Source organism: Hemitrygon akajei, chromosome 7 (assembly GCF_048418815.1).
Source record: "Hemitrygon akajei chromosome 7, sHemAka1.3, whole genome shotgun sequence".
NCBI classification, from domain to species: domain Eukaryota; kingdom Metazoa; phylum Chordata; class Chondrichthyes; order Myliobatiformes; family Dasyatidae; genus Hemitrygon; species Hemitrygon akajei.
Window position 1 is genome coordinate 141,247,080 of NC_133130.1, and position 24,568 is coordinate 141,271,647.

The 24,568-nt window shown below is 43.3% G+C and overlaps 1 protein-coding gene across 1 annotated transcript in view; it reads left to right on the forward strand.

The window, feature by feature from the left end:
- The first annotated feature begins 9,692 nt into the window (after positions 1-9,692).
- The window catches only part of tprn (taperin), a 72,061-nt gene continuing 57,185 nt past the window's right edge, over positions 9,693-24,568 (forward strand). Inside the window, exon 1 of the mRNA XM_073052148.1 lies at positions 9,693-12,138. Within this exon, the coding sequence (XP_072908249.1) occupies positions 9,745-12,138 (2,394 nt within the window). The 5' untranslated portion in view covers positions 9,693-9,744. The remainder of the gene's footprint in view (positions 12,139-24,568) is intronic.

The window sequence follows — 24,568 nt, forward strand, 5'->3', positions numbered from 1 at the left end:
TGTTCTCAGCATTCGCTGTTTCTCGGGCAGTGCCATTGACGCAGGATGAAAGTGCACCTTGCAAAGGTCGGGTAGGACACTCACCATTCATTTAGTCTATGTTCATCTGCACTTTAACCCTTTACTCCAATAAGCAGAGTAAGATTTTCAGTGTCTGTCAGCCAAGTTTTCAAACTATAGTAGAGAAGCAGTTCTGTTAATGGATTGGACAGTATATTCAAGTTCTAAAAAGCATTTTGGAAAACTTGTATCAAAAACTGTTGCGATGAAGATTAGTAAATTGATTGTTCAATAGTTCCATAACAGCAGGATAGAAGCTGAACTTGCTTTCAGACTTTTGTAGTTTTAGCGCAATGGGACAGGGAAATGAGAGAACGTCCAGGGTGGGTGAGGACTTAATAGTAAGTATTTTATTGATCCCGAGTGGGAAATTATTTTGTTACGATAGCAACATTTAAAAACACACTTGGCAATAATAATGATAAATATGAATTAATATTAAGTACAGAATAATATACAATAATAATTTACCGATTGCAATACTGTGCAATGATAATGTACAAAATAATAAAACAGAGACTACTGTGATGTGTATTCTCCTGGCTAGCAGTTTATTGGAGGTTCATTCCCAAGATCTTGAAACTCCAAACCCTTAAGATTGAATTAAAATGTAAATAATTCCTCCTTAGGGAAGAGCTAAGAAAGGAAAACTGCTATCGTTGTTTGGTCAAGGCAGCTTGTCAGAGCAACACACAGAAAATGCTGGAGGAACTCAGCAGGTCAGGTAGCATCTATGGAAATGAATAACCAGTTGACGTTTTGAGCCGAGACTCCTCTTCAGGACTGGACAGCTCTGACCTGTGTTTGGCCTGGACACTGGCGAGAATTGCTTGCTGCGCTAATGATGCCCACTCCTCAAGTACGAGTGCAAGCGTGTCACGGTTTCTGTGAATGTTGTGGATGCAGTGTTATAACTAAAGGAGTAAATGATTTCCACTGACATTTTCACACTCCTGCTATGTCCAAACTCCTCTGCCACTCTAACCTGCAGAACAACAGATTCCTCTCATTGTGGAACCTCGGCAAGCAAAGCATTTTGTGTGATAAACTTGAGAAGCACAGCATGTTTCTGTGAACCTTTGCCTTTACTGTACTCCCTACATTCAGTACTATCCCTTGTTTAATGTATTGTGCCTGCAAATGTCTGTGTGTGTGTGTCTATTTTTCACCATACTCGTCTCACTAACACACATATTCATGTACCCAGTCACACCCATCACAGACCATAGAAACTACTTATAAATCAATGTGTGTCTGCTTAAGTTGCTCTTTTTAGTATTGTGGTTAATAATTAAAGTCCCTATTTAAATGTTCTGCTGTTCATCTGTTTATCAAACTAAGCTTAAATAAAAATGTCTGTTTGCATGTTATGGAAACAAGTTTTAGTAAATACCATGCAGGGTGTGGGATGCAGATGCAGATGTCAGTGGCATGAATTAAGGTGTGGAACATGCAGTTCAAGAGCTTTCTGCATTCCAATGTGTGTGTGTGTATGTTACAATAACATCTTTTGTTTATCTGAATAGAATTGGTAATATCTCAAGAATAGAAAAGGGGGTGGATAGTTTCCAGCACTGCTAAGATACCAGAAAGCTTTGGATATGTTACTACTTAATAGTAGGATAATAATAGCAGGAGTAGGTTATGTGTTCCTCAAGCCCACTCTGCCACACAAAAAGATCATGGCTGGTCTGGTTGAATCTGATGGCCACGTTTCTGCTTAATCCTCATTAGGCTCAACCCCACTATGGTCCAAAAATCAGACTAGATCTGTTTTGAATATATTGAGCAATTCAGCTTTTATGATTCTAGGGTAGATAATTCCAGAGATCCATGACCCTTTGAGAGAAATTCCTCCTCGACGCCATTTTAAATGGATGAGAATTTATTTTGAAACTATCGTCCCGCTTCTACCACAAGGGAAACATCCTCTCAGGATCTGCGGACAATTTTGGAAACACTCAACAGGTCAAAGATTAGATTAGATTAGATTCAACTTTATTGTCATTGTGCTGAGTACAGATACAAAGCTTATGAAATGCAATTAGCAAAGAATATGCAAAGAACAGTGTTACTTACAAAATAACTGAATAAAAAGTAAGTGCTACAGCACACAAATATAAAAGTACTGAGACAGTTCAATGTGGGTGCAATATTGCTTAGCACTGTGATGTGAGGTTCAGCATGGTCACAGCCTCAGGGAAGAAGCTCTTCCTGTGCCTGCTGGTGCGGGAGCAGAGGGTCCTGTAGTGCCTACCAAATGGGAGGAGAGTAAAAAGTCCGTGGTTAAGGTGAAATGCATCCTTGATAATGCTTTTCACCCTGCTCAGGCAGCGTTTATGGTAGATGTTCTCAATGGTGGACAATTGGGTGCCGACAATCCGCTGGGCACCTTTCACCACTCGCTGGAGTGCTTTGCGGTCCAATACGGGACAATTGCCATACCACACTGAGATGCAGTTGGTGAGTATGCTCTCAATGGTACAGCGGTAAAAGTCCGTCGGTATCCTGGGACAGAGGTGAGCTTTCTTGATGCTCCGCAGGAAGTCTTTTTGATCAGGATGAAGGAGTTCAGGGACCAGGTGAGATCCTCGGAAATGTGGACACCAAGGAATTGGAAGCTTGATACACGCTCCACTACAGCTCTATTGATGTACCTCATATCTCTATTGAAGTACCTCATTTCTCTATTGATGTACCTCATTTCTCATTTCAGGGATGCAACCTGACCTGTTGAAGGTCTCCAGAATTTTTAGGTTTCTTGCATCTGTAGTTTTGGTTTGTCTATCCCTCAGCACCTGCTTTGTCGAGACAAGATCACCTCTCATTCTTTAAAGTTGAGCGAGTGTTCAGCCTACTCATCCTCTTGTGGAGCAAACTCCCTTCATTTGAGGACTGATTCTTGTGAGCCATCTCAGAACAGCTCCAATGCAACTAGTTCCTGCTTTAAATAACAAGACGAAAGCTGTATACAGGTTTGACAGCACCAATGCTCAGTGTAATTGTATACAAACAGCAGGACTTCCTACTTCTATTATGCAATGTCTTTGCTCTAAGGGCCACCTCATTTCTTACCCCAAGGCTTAAGCCCTCTTTTAGACCCAAACGCACCATCAGACTAACTCTGCCACCAAACTGAAGGAGTGTACCAACAAATGTTTTTTTTTTTTGGCCAGGAAACTATCTGCTGTAGATGTAGACAGTTATGTGTCTGCTGTACAAATGATGTAGAAAGTCCCATGTCCCCAGCTGAGAGCAAAGCAACAAGTTCTTTGGTCAATTGCAGCCCTCCAACATAAAATGCGTCTTATTGCAACTGTGTCCAGCTACACATCAACTGTAATCTCACATCAGCTGTGGTTCTTTGGTTGTGAAACACTTCATGACATTTTAAGAATGCAGGGAGCTTATACAAAAGACCGCAGACTGTCTTCCTTCTCCTTTGGAGACTTCCACTTCGGGCTTCATGTTGAATTCTTTTGGAGACTGAGGTAGTTCCAGCTTTTGCCAGCTCTGTGTGAAAGTGGAAGAACAGTTCATACAGTTTAGTATCAAGTTACTGCCTTCAGTCCTTGCCGCAGACTCTGACCACTGACTAACAAGTCACTGGCTGTGAAATGCTACAGAGCTCTTTATTTTGCATCGTAATTCAAAGATTCAACATTTAAGATTTAAAGCATATTTATTATCACAGAATGTATAAATTACACACCTTGAAATTTGTCTGCTAACTGGCAGCCACAAAGCAAGAGACCTGAATAACCCAATAATAAAAGATCAGAAACTACTGTGCAGAGGAAGAGAGGGAAAAAACACACTCTGCAAACAGTAGAAGCAAGCCAACAGTATCCTGAACCAGACTGAGTCCCAAATCCACCCCCAGAGCAGCTGGAGTAGGTGCAGACCAAGCCTCAATCCCCAGTCATCACACCAGCAGGGCAGAAATGCACAGCAGCCGGATCAGTTCACAGCCTCAGCGCCACGGAGAAATAAATGAACATTCATTGGAGAGCGAGCAAAATCAGCATTACCTTCACCTCTGTACCCGACCCTTGGGCTTCCAGTCTATTTGGGCCAATGTTTACATTGTCCAAGCTCTGGGTAGTTCCACGTTCCAGGACTCGAATCCAACAGCAACAACACACCTGGCCACTGTTCTCGTCCTCACCAAATTGACTCGGCGCTTGGAGCAATCCAGCCTCACGCCTGGGTTAAATGGAGGGGCATCCAAACTCTTCTGCAACAGTTCCTCTCCAAATCACTCACTCCGTCTCCGGCAGTGACCCTAACACGAGTATTACCATGTTCTGTTTTTCTTTGTTCTACTCAATACACAATGTACTGATTTGATCTGTACAAACAGCTTTTCACCGTATCTTAGTACATATGATAATAATACACCAATTCCATCGCTGGCAGATTTACCTTAAGTTGACAAAACTCTGATTCATAGAATATGCTCCCTGAATCTCTTTCTCCCTCTCACTCTCTTTCCCCATGTATATTATTTCTTTACACTTGCCTCTGTGATCAAACATCTCGTAGTACACCTCTTTTTGCTGCTGACGTTCCTCGAATGGCAGAGGGAGTATACCAGACAGGGGCTGATCTCTGCATTTGTGTGTAGAGTTTCAGAGCCACAGACCCCGGTTACCCGAAGACTAAATGGCAGTTTCTGTGTAAGGCAGGTAACACTTCTTGCAAGTCACACTTTGTAACTGCTGGTTTCCATCTGATGTCTCAGGGCAAGCCTTCGGATAAGAAATGAAAATCAAAAGAAAAAGAAAAATCCTGGAAATCTGAATTAAAAACTGAAAATACTGGAAAACCTCAGCAGGTCAGTCAGTATCCATGAAAAGAGAAACAGTTAATAATTGAAGTCCGAGACACTTCATCAAAGTTCAGTTTTGATGAAGAGTCTCAGATATAACACAGAGACTACCTGACCTGTTGTGCTTTTCTAGCCTTTTTACTTTGGATAAGGAATGGCATTCATTCCTCAAATTGAGTTGCAATGTACAGCTCCTACTGTACACAGCCCTGGTGTGTAGAAGTCCACACCAGTCTACACTATGGCTCTGAATTCTATATTGACAAACTACTGTTACTTGTGACTGTGATTATTGACGGCTGTTCCAGAGTTGTGGGAATCCATCAAGCCCTTTTGCAGCCTGGCAGTTAATCATTGCATCAATAAGATAGATATGGCCATGCACAGAGCATTTTCTCCAGAGCCTGGAAGACAAATCTTTATAATTTCCTATTGTTGTCTTTTTCTTTCAAATGTGGTCCTGCTATTGTTGGAGTCTGTGATCGGCATTTTGGTGATCTGTAATTGGGGCGATTGAGTGATCTGGCACTTTGCTGTTCCGTAAGGCTTTGAGCGAAGTGTGTGGCCTTGAGATTGAGAAGCCTGGAGACGGTAGTGATCGACTCCATTTCTCTACGACCTCCATGATTAAAGCTCCGAGAAGCCTGGAGATAGTAGTGAGCCCATGATCGACTCCACTTCTTTACGACCTCAACAATTAAAGCTCCAAGGAATATTGAAAAGTGCGGAGGGCAAGCCGGTGTTCAGTGCTGTGTTGTCAGCCTCTCGCTCACTGCTGCCAGAGGAAGGTACGTGTGACGGTCCCTGTCTTTCTCCCAAAGGAAAGTCCCTGTGTTCGAATAGTCTCTCTCCCTCAATAGTGCTGGAGTCTGGGGTCTTGGGCAGGGTTTCATTGACATGGTCAGTGGATCGGGCTCTGTAGTTCATGTTATGTTGTGTTTCTGATTCCTGGTCGCTCTTTTTTTTTGGTTGCTATTTTGGACGACTTTGAACCGAGGCAGCCTGTGTCTTCATGACAAACACAGAGCTGAACTGAATGTGCCAGGACTCTCGTGTTCCACATTCTGTATTTTTCGTTTGTCATTTTTTTTTTTGGTTGCTGTTTGCGTGATATTTTTTTTGTGTGAGAGAGCATTGATCTTTGAACGGGTTCCATTGTTTTCTTTGTTTGGTGGCTGTCTGTGGGAAGATGAATCTCAGGGTTGGATTCTGCATACATACTTTGACAATAAATGTACTTTGAATCTTTGGAAGAGTGAGGGTGGAGAGACAAAAGCTTGTCATAGTTTCTGGCATCCAGTGTCCCTTCAGGCCCCTTCCCGCTGGGCTGCTGTGGCTGTCTTCAGTCCTGCTTTGCCAGGCTTGCTCTGTTGACCTGGAGCGAGAGATGAGCAGGCAAGGAGCTTGTGCTGGGGGTGCAGGCACTGGAGTGGGGCTGAGGAGGGAAGACCATCAGAAGCAGAACCGCAAGAGCTGTTTAATACATCTCAGGGACGGTGAGCTGCTGAGAGATGAGGAGGGGATGTGCAGGGAGATCTACTACAATTGTAGAATATTGGCCATGCTACTGGATTGGTAAATCAGTAATCTAGAGTAGAGATTCAGGGTCTGAATCCTGCACGGCAGTTGGGCTTGTGTTAAAGAAAAGGCTGCGTTGAAGACAATGACTTGGAACTAGTCTATTTCACTGACATCATTTGGGGGAGGAAATGTGCTATAATTATCCGGTCTGTATACAGACATGATTTCAGACCCACAGCTGTGTGACTGGCACTTAACTGCTGTAGCTGCAGATCAGTCAGCCACATCGTGTCACCTCTCAACTTAAACAAAACCAGCTTTGGCTTGTGTATCGTGACTAATAGTCTCTCACTTTCATATCTCTCATCAACTACCCCCCCTCCCCGAGGGCACCCTACGTCATTGATGACGTACCGTATGGCTCTCGCAATTCTACTTGCCCTGCCGCCCGGTCTGTGGCAGGAGTCTGTTCCCGCCACAGACTCCACGCCTCCATGCACTCCCAGTCCACTCAAACCTGCAAGGTCTTTCCCAGGAACGTTTGGAGAGCTGTTCCTCAAGCAACACTCTGAAACAGGAAACAAAGCGCTGGAAGCGCATCGCATTACTAGTGTACCTCTGGATTTTTAATAAAGCCCCGCGACGGCTCTGTGAAGAGTGGGACCAGACCAGCTCAATAAACGAAAACCCCAGCACAGCTGCAACTCTAAAACAAAAACAAAGAATGTTGGAAATACGCGACGGGGTAAGGTTGTACCCGTGGGAAGGCAAATAGAGCCAAGTCTCAGGTGGAGAATCTTCGTCAGAATCACCTCAGCAGTCCTGGCGACACCATTTTGGAGATGAACCCTTTGTCCGAAAATCCCCCGCCCACACACCCTCTCTGCAAATCAACGCCAACTTGATTTCCCATTTTGCCAATTCTTTTGAAGAATTTTTCACTAGAACCCTAACTCCGCTTTATTTTCTCCACAAATACTACCGGCAGTGTGAAATATTCCCACCACTTCCTCTTTTTTTAAAAAAATTTCAGATTTTCAGCACCCGCACTTGATGAATTTTCAGTATCATTCTTGCGAAGTTGTACAGACAGCGTTAGACTCTCCAGCCAACATGAAAGTCTTGGATCACAATGAAGAGAGAGAAAGCTGGGACTGCTCAGCAGGTCAGGCAGCTTCTGTGGTGAGAGAAACTTCAGGTCGATGATCTTTAATCAGGTTTCTGAAAGGTCATTCACCTGAGGAGGTAGCTCAATTTCCCTCTCCGTACATTGAACATAGAACAGTACCGCACAAGAACCCGCCATTGCCTCTAGCAGCGTAGACCCACCCGATGAGATGACTCAATGACGGGAAGTGCTTTCTGGGAGTGTTTCGCCATATCTCCCATTGTTGAAGCATTAATTGTCGTTTGTTTTCTACCAGGAAGAACAATGATGCAGGGAGTTCTAGGAATGTATAGAATGTAATTTGCTTGGGTGGGGTGGGGGCGGAATTTCATTATCCGAGGTTGCCTCAGTAGCAGAAGGACCTAGCGGCTGGACTAAACGTGTGGCAGGCGAAGAGACAACCACACAAGCGGTGAAGCTACGACCTCATCCTAAACAATCTGCTGTTGTAGAAGAATCTGACCAAGCCAGCGTTGGTATGAGTGACCATCACACAATTCCTGCGGAAAACAAGTTCTACCTTTGCACAAAAACACTCAACCTTGTATTGTGCGGCACACTGTGCTAAACGGGATAAGTTCATGCCAGCTCTAGCAGTTTAAAGCTGGACGTTATCAGGTCGACACCACAATAGTAATAATGAAATTAGAACAGTACTGCACAGGAACGGGCCTTTCGGGCTCTTTAACGGGCGAATTAAAGTAGAAGTAACTGTCCAGATAAACAAGTCCCTTCAGCCGACACAAGGTCCATATCCTTACATTTTCTGCACTTTTATGACCCTATCCTAGAGCCGCTTGAATGGTTGAATGGTTCCACCAAACCCCCAGCAGTGCAATCCCAGACTCTAAATGTAAAAAAAAAACACATCTCCTTCGAACCTACTCCCTCTCACCCTTCTACAGGTTCTCTGGTATTAGACATTTCAGCCCTGGGTAAAAATATACCAGCTGTCTACTCTGACTATGCTTCTTATAAACTTCTACCAGATCTCCCTTCAGACTCCAGCATTCTAAAGAAAACAATCCAACTTTGTCCGACCTCTCCTTACGGCACATGCCCTGTCATCCAGCCAGCATCCTGGTAAACCTGTTCGGCACCTCACCGTCACTGAGGAGGTGTCTCCAACCAGAAATAATAATGTCCTTTCTCTTCCCGCAGATGCTGCCTGACCTGCTGAGTGTTGAGGGCATTTTCAGATTTCCAGCATCTGCAGCTAAAACCCACACAGGCCAGCGGGTCTGTGATCAAGTCGGAGGACGAGGCGTGGTTGAAAGTGGTGTGCAAAAGTGAATTCAGGGAGCGATGAGCGCTTCAGATTAGTGGCAGGGCGGGCATTCAGAGGGTGCTATCTTTCCTGGTTTTTGGAGAAGTATTAACTTGTTGAATGCTATTGAGGACAAAGTGCATAGGCATTTCTATGCGTATATTTTCGAATGATTATGAGGGCACATGCCAGTTCTACCTTACTAAAACAAAACACTAATTACATTTCTGTCAACACGTATACTGTTTTACACCAGATTTCCAGTATGGCCACCTTATTTACGTAGCATCCTTCCACTGCTGGATTAAATGCTGATGAATCCGTGAACTTCTTCGGTGCAATTAAGAATGGCTTTGGCTATGATATAGCCTACCATACATAAATGATGACATTTACTTGCCTGTAGGGTTGCAGATAAACATAGAAACACAAATGGTAAAGGAGAGGAATAATAAGGTAACAACAAAAACGGAAATGATCATCCGTCCAACCTTCCTACTTCAGTATAAAATAAGATTTTTTACCTCATCCCCACTTTCCTGTATTAGCTAATGATTCGTTTAACATGTTAATAAATAAGTCCTGCAAGCTACTCCGGAGGAACTGTTGAAGTTCAGAGGAAATTAACACGGGTTTGACAAAGTGGGAGAAAAGTTGTCCCAGGTTGGCTGTCACGAGGTTGGAAACTTAGTCGTCTCCGGGCTGGATTAGTCGGCCGCTCCCGGCAGGTGGCGCAGCGGAGCTACTCCCGTGATTGTGTTTGTGGTCGCCATGGAGACGGGGGCGTGTCGGGCCGGGGCGCGGTGGCCGGCGGGACGGTGGAGGAAGGGGGAGCCGGAGTCAGAGGTTCCGGGCTGGCCAGTCAGTCAGCGCGGAGAGGGCGAGCGGTCGGTCGGGATGTCGCTGAGCGAGCAGAGGCTGCCGCCCCGCGCCCAGGAGCCGGTTCCGGACGCCCAAGCCATGGCTAGGATGCCGGCATGGAAGAGGGAGATTCTGGAGCGACGGAAGGCTAAGCAGGCGGTGGACCGAGCCCGAGCCTCAGCTGCCAGCGGCTGGGCGCAGAGCCCGGGCGCCAGCCAAGGGTCGGAGCCGCCGCTGGAGCAGGCGGAGGATGGCGGCTCCGTGCTGTCGGAGAGCATCGCTCCGGTCCAGGAAAACCCGTTCATCAAGCGGGAGAGGCGGCAGCGGCGGCAGGGGGACCGTGAGCCAGGTGGCGGCGCGGCCCCGACCTCAGGCCGCTCGCTGCCGCGGCTCCTGGAACTGTACGGCCACATCCCGGGCGTCCGCACCATCCGGGCCGACAACATCATCATCATCGAGTCCGACCCCGACTACTTCTCCGAGGCCAGCCCCAGGCACGGCGACTCGCCGCGTGTCGGCAGCTTGAGCGAGCTGTTGCCGCGGGACGGCGAGGCCGGTGTGACCGAGATCCGAGCCGACGAAGTGTTCGTCTACGAGGCGCCACTGAGCCGCAGCGAGGAGAATCTGAGCACCCTGGCCGCCGAGGAGGCCGGCTCGGGGCACCTGCACGGCAAAGTCAGCCGCTTGCTCGAGAAGTTTGACCAAAACTACGTGAAGCCAGCCCGGTCGAGGAGCACGGAGAATCTGCTGGACAGATTCTCCGCCAAGGACGGACAGAGCAAGCCACCCTTGATGCCAAAACCTTTAGTCCTCTCTAAACACAACTATGGTTCAGCACGGTCGGATGCCCAGTCTAGATCCTGGGGCAGCTCGCTCTCGGAGGCTGGGCGATCACCTGGTCCTGTCGTGAGCAGCGTGTCTCCCTCTCGTTCCAAAACACTCCCGTTGTCGTCCCCCATAAGACACCCTTCCTCCCTGTCTCCAGGCGCTACGTCTTCCCTTCCCCATGTTGCCTTGAAGGATCAAGGTACCAGCCTTTCTGAAGACAGACCTTACTCTGTGTCGTCTTATCGTAAGCAGTTTGAAGGTTTGCACACTGATGGATGGCAGAAGGATTTGCACCCTTGGAAATCCCCTTCACAGAGGAGTAACGAGAATGGTTTGAAAGATTGCACCAGCAAGGGAAGTAAGGTAATAGAGAATGGTCTTTCCGAAGTTGATTTTGTGGGGAACCATGTGAACTCAGTGAAGGATGGGGAGATAGCCCACCAAGATCCCTCAAATGCAAATGATGTTGGGAATGTCCGGGTGCCCACTCCTCTTAAAGCGTCCGGTGTGGAAGTCTCCAAAGGAACTGATAAATGGGGGCCAAAGTATGAAGTGGATTCTGGAAAATCTCCCAAATCGAGCCCTGAAGCACCCTCACTCACTGCGGCTGAGGTTCGTTGTGCCCCTCTGCCTGAGAATCCCACTCATCTGGGGAAAGTGGAGGGTGCAGCCAAAGTCACTCCAAACCTATGCAATGGCGTGTCTGCTTCCACCAGTCTCAACAACACCTTTGAGATCGCTCCTGCCACTCCGCCAGATGCTGCGTCCATTCCAGAGGATGATATCCAAGCAAGAGCGCTGGCAAATCTTAAAAAGCAATCCAAGAACTCATTTATTGTGATTCCAAAGAAAAGAGCGGATGCCCCTGTGGCATCCAGGGATATTTGTGATTCCAGGGAAGTGAGCAATAAATCTGATGAAAAGCCAAAACCTGACGTTAATGCTTCTGCGCCCACTGTGATTCAAACAGACAGAAGTTCAGGCGAGCCAGAGGAAAACGATCAAAGAAAAGAGGACCTGTCTGATGAAGAATCTCCTCTTTCCAGAGCAGATTTTGAGATGAAAGAGACCTTGAGTAAACCTACATCAAAAGGTAGTTATGATGTGTATTCCAGGCACACGAATGCCCAGCTTTCATCGAGTGAAGAAACATCAAGCATATTGCCCACCGAGTTGTCAGACGCAGAGCAGGATGCTGAATCTGCTGTCGTACTGATCAGAAAAGGTGACCTCCCTGTCACTAACATAGATGATATTTTAGTTACGGAAGAAACCTCAAAACAATCAACCATCGAAAAGCCATCTGTAAAAAAAGACAAGTCTCCCAGTGAATCCTTTGGTGGGCCACACCACCCCTTTATGCAACGGAAGAGTGGAAATACCTTCATCATTGTCCCTCAGCGAAAGCCAGCAAACAGTAGCCAAGAAGCTCCTACCCACACAAGTGAGATCTCTCCTGACAAGCAGCCAACTGAGGAACTTGCCAAACTAGGGGCATTATTAAAGAAGCGTTACCCAGCTGCTGAAGATATTCAGGTGATAGGAGGCTACCTGTCGTTGGAGAAATCCTGTTTATCTAAGAGTGGCTCCACCAGAAAGAAGGTAGGCATCCGATTTCAGGTGATAACTTGTTTATATGCACGATGAATTTACATGTCAAGGCAGGGAAGGTTGCCAAATGTTTCTTTGTGCATTTGTCCCAGGCGAATTATGCAATTCCTCTTCTGTTGCGTATGGTTTTGGACGAACATTTGGGTTAAGTTCAATTCTGTGGTTGCCTCTTTAAATGTCTCCTCCAGTGCACATTTATTTCCCAACTTCACTATCTACCGACTTGTGGTTTTGTGCTCTCATGAAAATCCCATGGTCTCTGGGTGCTTTTTGGCTGTCAAGAGGGAATGGAATCTCCCACAGCAGACTGGAAACTTAAAGCCTGTGGTTTATATGAAATCGCCCACAGGATGGATTGTACATGTCATATTGCCTGAATGGTTCACTATGATCAGCAAATCACTGGTCCCAAAAATAACTCTCCCTTTGTCACACAGGCAGTAGCATTCTCACTCTGCGGGTTATTTTGATCTTAAACTGGTGAATGGCTGATTTTACTAGGAAGCTAGTCATAATTTGGAGCTGCTTAGCAGATATGTAAGATTACACAGGGAATGTGGGACAGAATCAGGCTGTGTGGTCCAGCCAGCCCAGGCTTGTGTTTGTGTATTCAGATCTCTTCTTTTCACTCATCTACATCTAAGGGCTTCACCCCTCGCGTTGTCTGTTTGCTGGCCTCTTGCATTTACCTGGGCTGTCAGCTGGAAAGTGGGAGGGAACCAGACCACTTGGAGGTAACCAACGCAATCACGAGGAGAATGTGTAAACTCCTTACGGGCAGAGGCGGGAATTGAACCCGGGTCACTGGTACTGTAAAGCATTGTGCCCGGTATTCTGTGCAGGTTTAGCACAATAACTCCATGTTTGTTTGAATACTTTCTTTTAATGATCTTACTAACCTGTATGGCATCTTCTGGTGCTTCAGCATCTTTTTGATTTCCTTCTAGCGTAGGGACATGTTCAGCACAACCTTGTGGGCCGAAGGGCCTGTATTGTGCTGTATGTTTTCTATGTTTACTCCATGTAGAACTTGCACTTGTGATCTCACATCTTGCCTTTTTTTTTACCAAAATGCATCCCCTTGAATTTATTTGCACTGATCTTTGCTTGTTTCCCTGTTCTGTAGTTTTGATGATGTTCTGTATAATTTTCTTTTTCAGTGTTCACTGTTCTCCCGACCCCCATCCCAAATTTGGTTTCAACTGCAAATTTAGTAGTTGGGCTTTTGGTTCCAACACATGAATGTACGTTGTTAAAGTGCTGGAGTCCCGGTGATGATTCCCTTAAAACACCATTACCCAGCACTGTGAAGAGCTTTGCTTCCACACTGCTTTCTGTCCATATGTGAGCTAGCAATCTATTCAGCTGCTTGCTCCTTTTCACTGCAATCTCAGGGCTTAGTAGTTATGATGGGGAACCTTGTGTGGGGACTTGTGAAAATTAAAATAAATTGCATCGTGTGTATGTGCTCTGCTTCCTCCTCAACGTTACCAAATTTGGTCAGAGAATTCCATTGTTCATTAATGTTCTGCTGAATAGAAGTTCTTCTATCCTCCCCTTTGAGGGTGGTTTCATTATCTTTCTGCTCCTTGTGGCCTCGTAGGAGAATGGGACTGAGTAGGAAAGTGGATCAGCCATGATGAAATTGTGGAGCAGACTCAATGGGACAAATGGTCTTATTCTGATCCTATATCTTGTGTTTTTGTTTTAATACCAACTAGCCTGTAATTCCTGAGGCGAGTTCTATTCCCCTTAATTTAGGTATTGTATTAACTATCTGCTTGTCGTCTGGTTCAATACCCTTCTGTAACAAATTATTAAATGTGTAGTGATGTCTCCACTATCAATTGGGTTCTTTTAAGATGTGTAGAAGCAATCTGCTTGGATTGCTTTCTGGTATGAGTTTGATTATTTACTGTATCTCTTTCTGTTACTAAAAACACTCATCTCAAATAACCATATAACAATTACAGCACGGAAACAGGCCATCACGGCCCTTCTAGTCCATGCCAAACGCTTACCCTCACCTAGTCCCACCTACCTGCACTCAGCCCATAACCCTCTATTCCTATCCTGTCCATATACCCATCCAATTTTACTTAAAATGACAATACCGAACCTGCCTCTACCAATTCTACTGGAAGTTCATTCCACGCAGCTACCATTCTCTGAGTAAAGAAGTTCCCCCTCGTGTTACCTCTAAACTTTTGCCCCTTAACTCTCAACTCATGTCCTCTTGTTTGAATCTCCCCGACTCTCAATGGAAAAAGCCTGTCCACGTCAACTCTATCTATCTCCCTCATAATTTTAAGTACCTCTATCAATTCCCCCTTCAACCTTCTATGCTCCAAAGAATAAAGACCTAACTTGTTCAACCTTTCTCTGTAACTTAGGTGCTGAAACCCAGGTAACATTCTAGTAAATCTCCTCTGTACTCTCTCTATTTTGTTGACATCTTTCCTATAATTTGGTGACCAGAACTGTACACAATACTCCAATTTTGGCCTCACCAATGCCTTGTACAATTTTAACATTACATCCCAACTCCTATACTCAATGCTCTGATTTATAAAGGTCAGCATACCAAAAGCTTTCTTCACCACCCTATCCACATGAGATTCCACTTTCAGGGAACTATGCATCATTATTCCTAGATCACTCTGTTCTACTGCATTCCTCAATGCCCTACCATTTACCATGTTACAATCCACTTGTTTTATCTTACTTCTAAGTATTGAAGCAAAATTAATCATTCAATATTTCCTGAAAATCTTTGGCATTCTTCTATCTCTTAATTGTCTTATTGCTATTCCATCCTTCAACTGACATTTATACAATTCTTCACTATTTAGTGAAGATATGATTTCATATTTTCCCTTTGTCTTGCAAATGTATTCCTCTCATAATTTCTTGGTTGTGTATCTCTGAAATCTAGATATGGTGGAGGGCAGTTCATAAGGTATACTTAAAGATAAATATTGGAAAGTTTGAGGAACTGACACAGAAGAGGAGTTGAGACCAGTGTAGATCAGGTAATTGCAAAAGGTTCACATACTTTTTCTTGCTACAGTATATGTCTCTTCTGATCCTGAGTTGTTCTCTTGTGTTATCCATAAATTCTCTTGGGTGTCTAGTGTGTTCTTTTTGTGAAATGTTTTTACTGCATTCTAAAAGCTGTTTTAAAATCTTCCCAATTATTCAGCATTGTTGTTCATCAGCTTTGGTCATTTTGTAAACTGCAATCTTATTTGAATTGGAACTATATTAGTACTTTTCATGAAAGCTTACTTTTCATCTTTGAATTCCTGCGAGACTTAGTAGATGCAATCCAGGGCTTTTGACAGCTTCAATTTTCAACTGAATACACATGCCCACTGTACAAGGTGATGAATGTTATTCTTGGCCCAGCATATATTTTTGTTCAGTGGAAAGAATTTCTTGATTAGAAGTCTGATCCCTCATTCTGAGCTCTGTAATCAGTTGGATTTTCTAGAGGCTGTCAGAATCATCTGAGAGCAGCAGTGGTGTAAAATAAACACAAATCCATTGGCATAAGTTATAAGAGCAAAATAGGCCATTTGGCCCATTGAGCTGCTTCGCAATTCGATTATGGCTGATATATTATTCCTCTTAACCCCACCTTCTTGCCTTCTGGCTGTAACCTTTGACACCAGAATCTATCAGCTCTCGCTTAACGATTTGGTCAATCTTGAGCAATATGCTGGAGGAATTCTGTGATGATGGGGGCGGGGGAGGGAGTTGTCGATATTTTGGGTAAAGATTAATGCATTGCACTGGGCTATAAATGGTTCAGACAGGTTTGGTAGTAATAGACTGAAATTATTCCCTGGAGCGTAGAAGAATGAGGGGAAATTTGGCAGAGGTATATAAAATTATGTGGCTATAGATAGAGTGAATGCAAGCAGGCTTTTTCCACTGAGGCTAGGGGAGAAAAAAAACAGAGGACATGGGTTAAGGGTGAAGGGGGAAAAGTTTAAAGGGAACATTGGGGGGGGAGCTTCTTCACACGTGGAGTGTGGAATGAGCTGCCAGATGAAGTGGTAAATGCAGGCTCACTTTTAACATTTAAGAAAAACTTGGACAGGTACATGGATGAGAGGTGTATGGGGGGATATGGGCCAGGTGCAGGTCAGTGGGACTAGGCAGAAAAATGGTTTGGCACAGCCAAGAAGGGCCTTAAGGCCTGTTTCTGTGCTTTAATGTTCTGTGGTTCTATTGTGTTACATACAGTAATGGAGATAGTAAATCTCGGTTGTTCAATAAATTGCTAGATACATTACACTGCAAGATTGGAAATAATTTGTTTCTGTAAACGAAAACCTACAATCCACACTCAGTGGCCACTTTATCATGTACAGGGTTGTAAACCTGGTGTGGTCTTCAAGGTTTGATGTGTTGTGCATTCAGAGATGCTCTTCCGCACACCACTGTTATAACACATGGCTCTTTGCATTACTGTCAGCTGAACCATTCTGGCCATTCTCCTCTGACCTCTCATTAACAAGGTGCTTTCACCTACAGAATTGCTGCAGTGAACTTTTTTCTTCTTTTTTGCACCATTCTCTGAAAACACTGGAGACTTGTGTGTGAAAATCCCAGGAGATTAGATACTCAAACCACCCCGTCTGGCACCAACAATCATTCTACGATCAAAGTCACTTAGATCACATTTCTTTCCCATTCTAATGTTTGATCTGAATAACAACAGAACATCTTGACCATGTTTACATGCTTTAATGCATTTTGTTGCTGTCACATGATTTGCTGATTTCGATGTTTGCTTTATTGGGGAAGTATAGCTCATAAAGTGGCCACAGAGTGTGTCTGATTTTTGTAGGTTCTACTCTCTCAGATTCTTTGTGCAGAGAATATGGATGCTGGTGTTTTTGAAACTTCGCTCTGCAGGAGCTTTCGGAGGATCTCAAAAACCGTACTATTTCTTTAAATTCTTGGTGGGACAAAGGAAATGATGTATTGTGTTTTTGCACAAGTCCCACAGATTCAAGGATAGTTACCATGGACACGGTGTAACTGCAGAGCAGGTCAGGTGCAGAATGAAGAACGCCTTTATCTGGGCAAGAATTCTGGATCTCGTGTGAGGGTCGTACTGGTATATATGATATTCCCATTTGCGAGTCCCAATGGAATGTATTATTTCTATATGTGAGTAGTAGTAGAGATTATTCAGACTGCGTGCAAGAGTCTGGCTTTCTATGATGTGAAGCGTGAGATTGTGAAACAGAATTCTGAACCTGTCATGATTTTCCTATTGGTATAGCAGACTTAGTAAATTGGATTTAACTTTAGACTGGTTGCATCTTCTACATTAGTTTCACTACTGTATCTTTCATTTATTACAGATGTGAACATGCTGATAATTTGTGATCTGATATCTCCTGATAAACAGTAACTTGTTTGGATCACACAGCGAGTAATAAAATGATTCACCTGGAAAGGTTGTGAATTATCCCGTTCACTTCGTGTGAGCAAAGTTACTTGTGCATTGGCAGATTTTTGTCTGGTTAGCATAGCTATTCATTGTCTGGATTTTGATTGGAGTTGACTCTTGTCAATCATCAACAGGTGAGAGTAGCTGGTTTAACGCACGAGTTGAATCTCCCGCGTTGTAGGCTTTACATGAGAGACTGATTTCAGTTTTGTTCGTCCCGCCCCAAACTTGATGTTACCATTGAGTGTCAATCAAGATTGTCTGGTTTTCACCCTGCAAGGATGTGTATTGCTAATTATTTTGGGGTTAGTGGGATATTATTAAAATAGGACGTGTCACATTAGTGGAATGTGTGAAAAGTACATAGCAAGATTAAAATAGATGTTGCTGATGCCAGAGATCTGAAGTAAAGGTAAAAAATGTTTGCAAGTACTCAAGTTGTGCAACATCTATGGAAATGAACTATAATTACAAATGTTTAAAGTTGATAACCTTTAATTATAACTAGAACAAATCTGAAATGTAACAAGTTTTTTCGCAGTAGGGGAAATGGTAGGAAGGAACGAAGAATCTGCTGGGGGAGCTCTGGCAGATTCTGTGAGGGAAAAGGAATTGTTGGGTCAAAACCCTTCGCGAGGACTGACAATTTCTTTCTCTGCAAATGCCGCTGGGCCTGCTGGGTTCCTTCAGCAGATTGTGTGTTGTGTCATCTTCCAGTGTCTGTTCCTCCAAGCAACGGTACGGAACCGTGGAGGAGAGATCAGTGCTTGGATGACAAGGATGATGTGGCAAGGCAAAAGAGGGTGGTAGTGGGACAACTAAAGCAGCGAGATGGAGAGGAGGTATAAATGAGTAGCAGAATCACTATCTGGCTATTGAACTTGGTATTAGATTCAAATGTAATATCTGATTGCTTGGAAATCCAGATGGTTTGGTCTCTGCCTCGTGAGCTGGGAGTTCAGAATGCAGATGGAATAGGTGGCCAGACCAGAGATCTGCAAAGCAGTCACTGTTAGAGCTTGTGCTGGGGTCAGGCAACTAATGTAGTTAGACTCTGGAGTTCTTCTCTATTTCTCAATCCCTTTAAATTTGCCAGGTTTACTGGAAAACTTAGCATACTACATATTTTAAAAGTGAAAATAAAAGCATATTAATAGGGCTGATCTGGGAAATCTATTGGTCTGGTACTACAAAGGTCACAAGAGTGCTGCATCATCGTGGAGTTATTGTGTTAAAAACAGAAGTTGTAATCTGCTTGGTTAAAAGATGAGGGTTGTGTTCATCTTCATTGGCAGATTAGCTCATTATGGCTTTCTGGAAACAGCACCATAAAATAATTTCAGAGAATGAATACTTGATTTGCCTCCATAAATCTACTTTTAGGTTCTTAGATCAGTTTTACCTACGTTTGTCATACACAATCCCATTCCGGTCATATCCTTCTGTATTCTACCTGCCACTTTTTTCTCCTGTCTTCTGTTCCTGCTTTCTAAGATTTGTTCACCTCTAATTCATTTGAGTATGATAAAGGATCATTAACCCAAAGATACTGCCTGATATTCTATGTAAAATATAATTTTCTGATTTAAAAGCAAATTAACATGTCAATCAGAACCCCCTTTACATCAGCTGCACAGCAGTGGAAACTGCAAACAGTTTCAAACTCCTCAGAGTGTACATCACGCACAACCTCTCATGGACCCAGAGCACATCCTGTACAGTCAGGAAGGCTCGCCAACACCTCTGAAGAGAGCTGGACTTTGCACATTCATACACACGTCATTCTACAGAAGCACAGTAGTTTGATTCCAAACAGTAAGGCTGATTAACACCTCCACCCACCATCTCCACCATGACTTTATTGTTGCCTATCAGTCACCGTATGTACAGCGTAGCATCACTTTATGAATATACAATCAATCTACGTATATAAGGTATCCTGTGTATTTACACTTATTATGCGCTTTTTAGTATTATTATTGTTCTTTTGCATTTTTTCTTGTGTTGCATCAAATCCACAGTAAGAATTTGTTCATTCTCCTTACACTTGTGCACAGGAAATGGCATTAAACAAACTTGAACTTGATGAAAGGTGGAGAACAATCACTCTCCTCACAGGCAGTTAGAAAACTAAGTCCTTCACCATTCCCCTGAGTTGCTTGTAAACTGCTATTGAAGGCAGGCTTGAAATCTCCTACTTTATTTACACTGCTTCTATATAGTGTTGATAGTGTGCTGAATCTATATGAGTGTTGTAACTGAGGATTGCTACATTAAAAAAAGGTTATTTGCTTATTGCTGCAGTGTTTTATATTTTTGGGAGTTGCAGCCTAACCATTTACTCATGCTTAATTAATGGCTTTCTTCCATCATAAGGTCAGCAATGGGGAGATTTGCTGTTTGTACAATATTTAATTCCATTTATTCTGTTACCAAATGAAATAGTTGATGCCTGCATGAAGTAAACTAAAGACAACATTAAGTCAAGGGCTGAAAGGTGACAGCTGATGTTTATACTATGAAGATATGTATCGATCAATTCCATCAAGAGGCAGTTGAGCCCACCATCGCTGATGTCCAGTGGCATCAACTTTGGTGAATCCCCATCATCAACTTTCTGGGAATTACCACTGGTTAGAGTTTCACCTTGACCAGCCACACAAACACCATGGCTAAAAGAGCAGAGAATGGTAATCTGTGACGGGTCACTGAACTCCTAAAACCTCAAATGTGCTACGTACAAGTCAGTATGAAATATTCCCCACTAGCTTGCGTGATTTCAGCTTCAGAAAAACACTCAGGAAGGACTCAGATGTAGACGAGGGTCTCAAATGTAGCTGAGCTGGGAGATCAGTTGAGCGGTTTTGTTGATGGTGCTTGAAGCTGGCCTTTGTCAGCTATGACAGTAAATGCATATGGTCTTATATAAGCCTGGTCTTCACTGTATGTGATAATAGGAAATTACTGTTTATCCAGTAATAGGAGTCAGCTAAACATGACAAGATCAGAAACGGGAGAGGTTGAGGGCACGTGGCTAAGCTACCACTGGATCCTATTGCTTTTGCAATCCAGAGGTTCTTTGGAAGTCCAGAATGAGGCAGAAAGCTTATTGCTAAGTAGTTATATTAAGTGTTGCAAGATTGATGAATGAACAAAGGAGGAACTGAGAAAAAAAGAAATCTTGTACTCTGACTGTTCAACAATTAACCCAGACTGAAGTGGCCAGACACCTGCTACTGAAAACTTAAAAGTTTCTGGAAAAATTCAGAAGCAACTGTACGCTAATTAACCAGAAAGCTCTGCACATTAACACGTATGTGGGTGGTTATATAAAAATACAAGGTAAAACTGCAAGAAAGATAACAATTCCACACCCCAGTCTCACATGACTGAGGTTGAATTTTCTTATTCCAGAGGTATTAAATCCCATTGTGGATATTAAATTAAGTCCAGAATTATGAATCTTGACTGTGGCCTTCAAAATAGTTATTATTGTATAAACATCTCTCCATTCCAGCTGTGGTGTTAGGGAGATCGGGCATCCTTACTTGTCCAGACTTGGACCCTCAATGCACTTGATGCTTAACTGCCCTCGGAAAGAAGTCAGTTAGTTATGGGACAGATCTTGAAATTTGTGATACTGTATAGTATATAGCTCTAAAATCTGTGCTCTGTGCTCTCTAGAGTGTGACTTGAATTCTCAGTACCTGGACAACCAAACTGCAGTGAGTGTGAACCTGTGTTCTTGGAATGCAGGTGACTCGGTAAGAGAGCAACTTGCATGCACTTTATCTGAAGCATCAGTCGTGGGCAGCTTGAATCTTCATTTAGTGACACTGAAACAAGAATGCTGAGTCTGAGTTGGCACTAAAATTAAGCAAAGGTGCTTTTAGCCATTTTCAATCCATTAATCTTACCTGGAGGATTCTTAAGACAACTCTTTTGAGATGTGAAATAGTAACACCATTGCTGTTTAGGTTAGTGCTTTAGTTTTAAAGAAATCATTGTGGGATACAGAGTATTGAGGACTGCTTCCATTAACGAAATTTCAGAAATTGGAGCTCAATTTTACATTCCCTTTTGGCATTTCAATGGAATAAAATGCAGCCAAGTATTTGTCACAGCATGAATGTTCTTCAGAACTCTCCCAGTTCTCAAAATAACATGGAACTAATTAATACTTCTAGCAGAACCTGATCAGCTGTACTTCCCAATATTTTGTAAATTACTTCTCTCCTGTGTGTTTCTTTATGTCCTCGAACTGAACTCTATTCACCTAGACCACTTTGATGAAGTAAGTATTGTATTGACAGTTTCTGCAAAATGTAAATAAACTCAATTGCCACCTTGAGTTTATTCTTTTACAGCTAAGTTATGACCCGTGAACTTTGCACCATGTTGGATATATAGGGGCGAGTCTAAGATTTGCAGATACACCTTCTATGCAGTTGGTACAAAGTCTATTTTAGACTTGTAGGGATATTCCAATTTCCTTTTTGTGAGAGGAAATATGTCCTCATTTCATTCTGAGTAGCCTTGCTTTGTCCTTAGGATGTTGCATTGAATTGAATGACCTACAGCTGGTGTTTCCATAAGGCCATAAAACATAGGAGCAGAATTAGGCTATCTGGCCCATTGAGTCTGCTCCACTATTCCATCATGGCTGATCCCGGATCTCATTTAACCCCATATACCTGTTTCTCACCATAACCTTTGATGTCCTGACCAATCAGAAAACTATCAATTTTAGCTTTAAATATACCCACGGACTTGGCCTCCACCGCAGTCTGTGGCAGAGCTTTCCACGGATTCAACACTCACTAGCTAAAAAAAAAACCTCCTTTCCTCTGTTCTTAAGAGTTGTCCTTCAATTTTGAAGCTGTGCACTGTAGTTCTGGATACCCCCACCATAGGAGACACCCTCTCCACATCCACCCTGTCTAGTCCTTTCAACATTTGGTAGGTTTCAATGAGACACCCCTGCATTCTTCTAAATTCCAGTGAGTACAGGCCCAAAGCTGCCAAATGCTTCTCTTATGTTAACCCCTTCTTTCCTATAATCATCCTCATGAACTTCCTCTGGATTCTTTCCAAAGACAACAAATCCTTTCTGAGATATAGGACCCAAGACTGTTGATAATACTCTTAGTCTGGCCTGACCAGAGTCTTACAAAGACTCGGCATTATCTCCTTGCTTTCATATTCTATTCCCCTTGAAATGAATGGCAGCATTGCATTTGCCGCCTTTACCACAGATGCAAATTGTAAATTAAACTGGAAGACTTACACGAGGACTCCCAAGTCCCTTTGCACCTCTGATGTTTGAATTTTCACTCCAGTTAGACAATTGTCTGCACTATTGTTCCTTTTACCAAAATGCATCATACATTTTCTAACACTGTATTCCATCTGACACTTTTGCCCATTCTTCCAATTTGCTTAAATCCTCTGCAATTGCATTGCATGGTCAGCACTACCTACCCCTCCACCTATCTTCGTATCATCTGCTAACTTTGCCACAAAGCCATCATTTCATTATTTGCCAAAGCGTTTCAGCCTGAAAGGCGGATTGTACTTTTTTCCATAGATTCTGACTGGCTTGTTGAGTTCCTCCAGCATTTTGTGTGTGTTGCTTGGATTTCCAGCGTCTGCAGATTTTCTCTTGTTTGTGATTCCATTATCTAAATCATTGACAAACAGTGTGAAAAGTAGCAGTTCCAATACTGACCACTGAGGAACACCAGTAGTCACCAGAAAAGGCCCCCTTTATTCCCGCTCACTGCCTGCTGTCTGTTAGCCATTCCTCTATCCATGCCAGTATCTTTCCTATAACGCCATAGGATCTTATCTTGTTAGGCAGCCTTGTGTAGCAAGATTTCCCTCTATAGAAACCATGCTAACTTTGACTTATTTTATCATTAGTCTCTTGGTACCCTGAAACTTGATCCTAAATAATGAACTCAACACTTTCCCAACCACTGAGGTTAGGCTAACTGGTCTTTTTTTTTTACTTTTGCCTTCCTTCCTCCTTAAAAAGTGGAGTGACATTTGTAATATTCCAGTCCTTCAGAACCATGCTAAAATCAAGTGATTCTTGAAAGGTCATGACTAATGCAACTGCTATCTCTTCAGCAACCTCTTTCAGAACTCTGGGCTGTAGTCCATCTGGTCCAGGTGACTCATCCACCTTAAGACAGTTATTGCCAGTTTGCCTAGCAATTTTCCTTTGTAATAACAATGGCACTCACTCCTGCTCCCTGACACTCACAGTCCTCTGGCACACAGCGAAGCATGATGCAAAGTCCACGTAGCCTTCTCCCTGTATCCTTTCATGCCCTGACCAATTAAGAATTTATCAACCTCCACCTGAAATATACATACAGACTTGGCAAAGAATTTCACAGGTTCACCACCCTCTAGTTAAAGAAATTCCTCCTCATTTCTGTTCTAATGCCCCTCTATCCTGATGCTGTGTCCTCTGGTCTTACACTCTCCCACCATAGGAAACATCCTCTCCATATCGACTTTATCAAGGCCTTTTATCATTTGATAGGTGTTAATGAGGTCACCCCTAATTCTTCTGAATTCCAGTGAATACAGGCCCAGAGCCATCAAACGCTCTTTATATGAAAAGCCATTCAAACTCCAAGTGAGGTCTCACCAGTACTTTATAAAGTCTCAGCATTACATCCCTGCTTTTATATTTTAGTTCTCTTGAAATGAATGCTATCATTGCATTTGCCATCCTCAACATGGACTGAACTTGCAAATTAACCTTTAGGGAATCCTGCGTAAACACTCAAAAGTCCCTTTGCACCTCAGTTTTTTGTATTTTCTCTCCATTCAGAATATAGTCAATCCTTTCATTTCTTCTACCAATGTGCGAGACCATACACTTCCCGACACTATTCCATTTGCCACTTCTTTCTCATTCTAATGTGTCTAAATCCT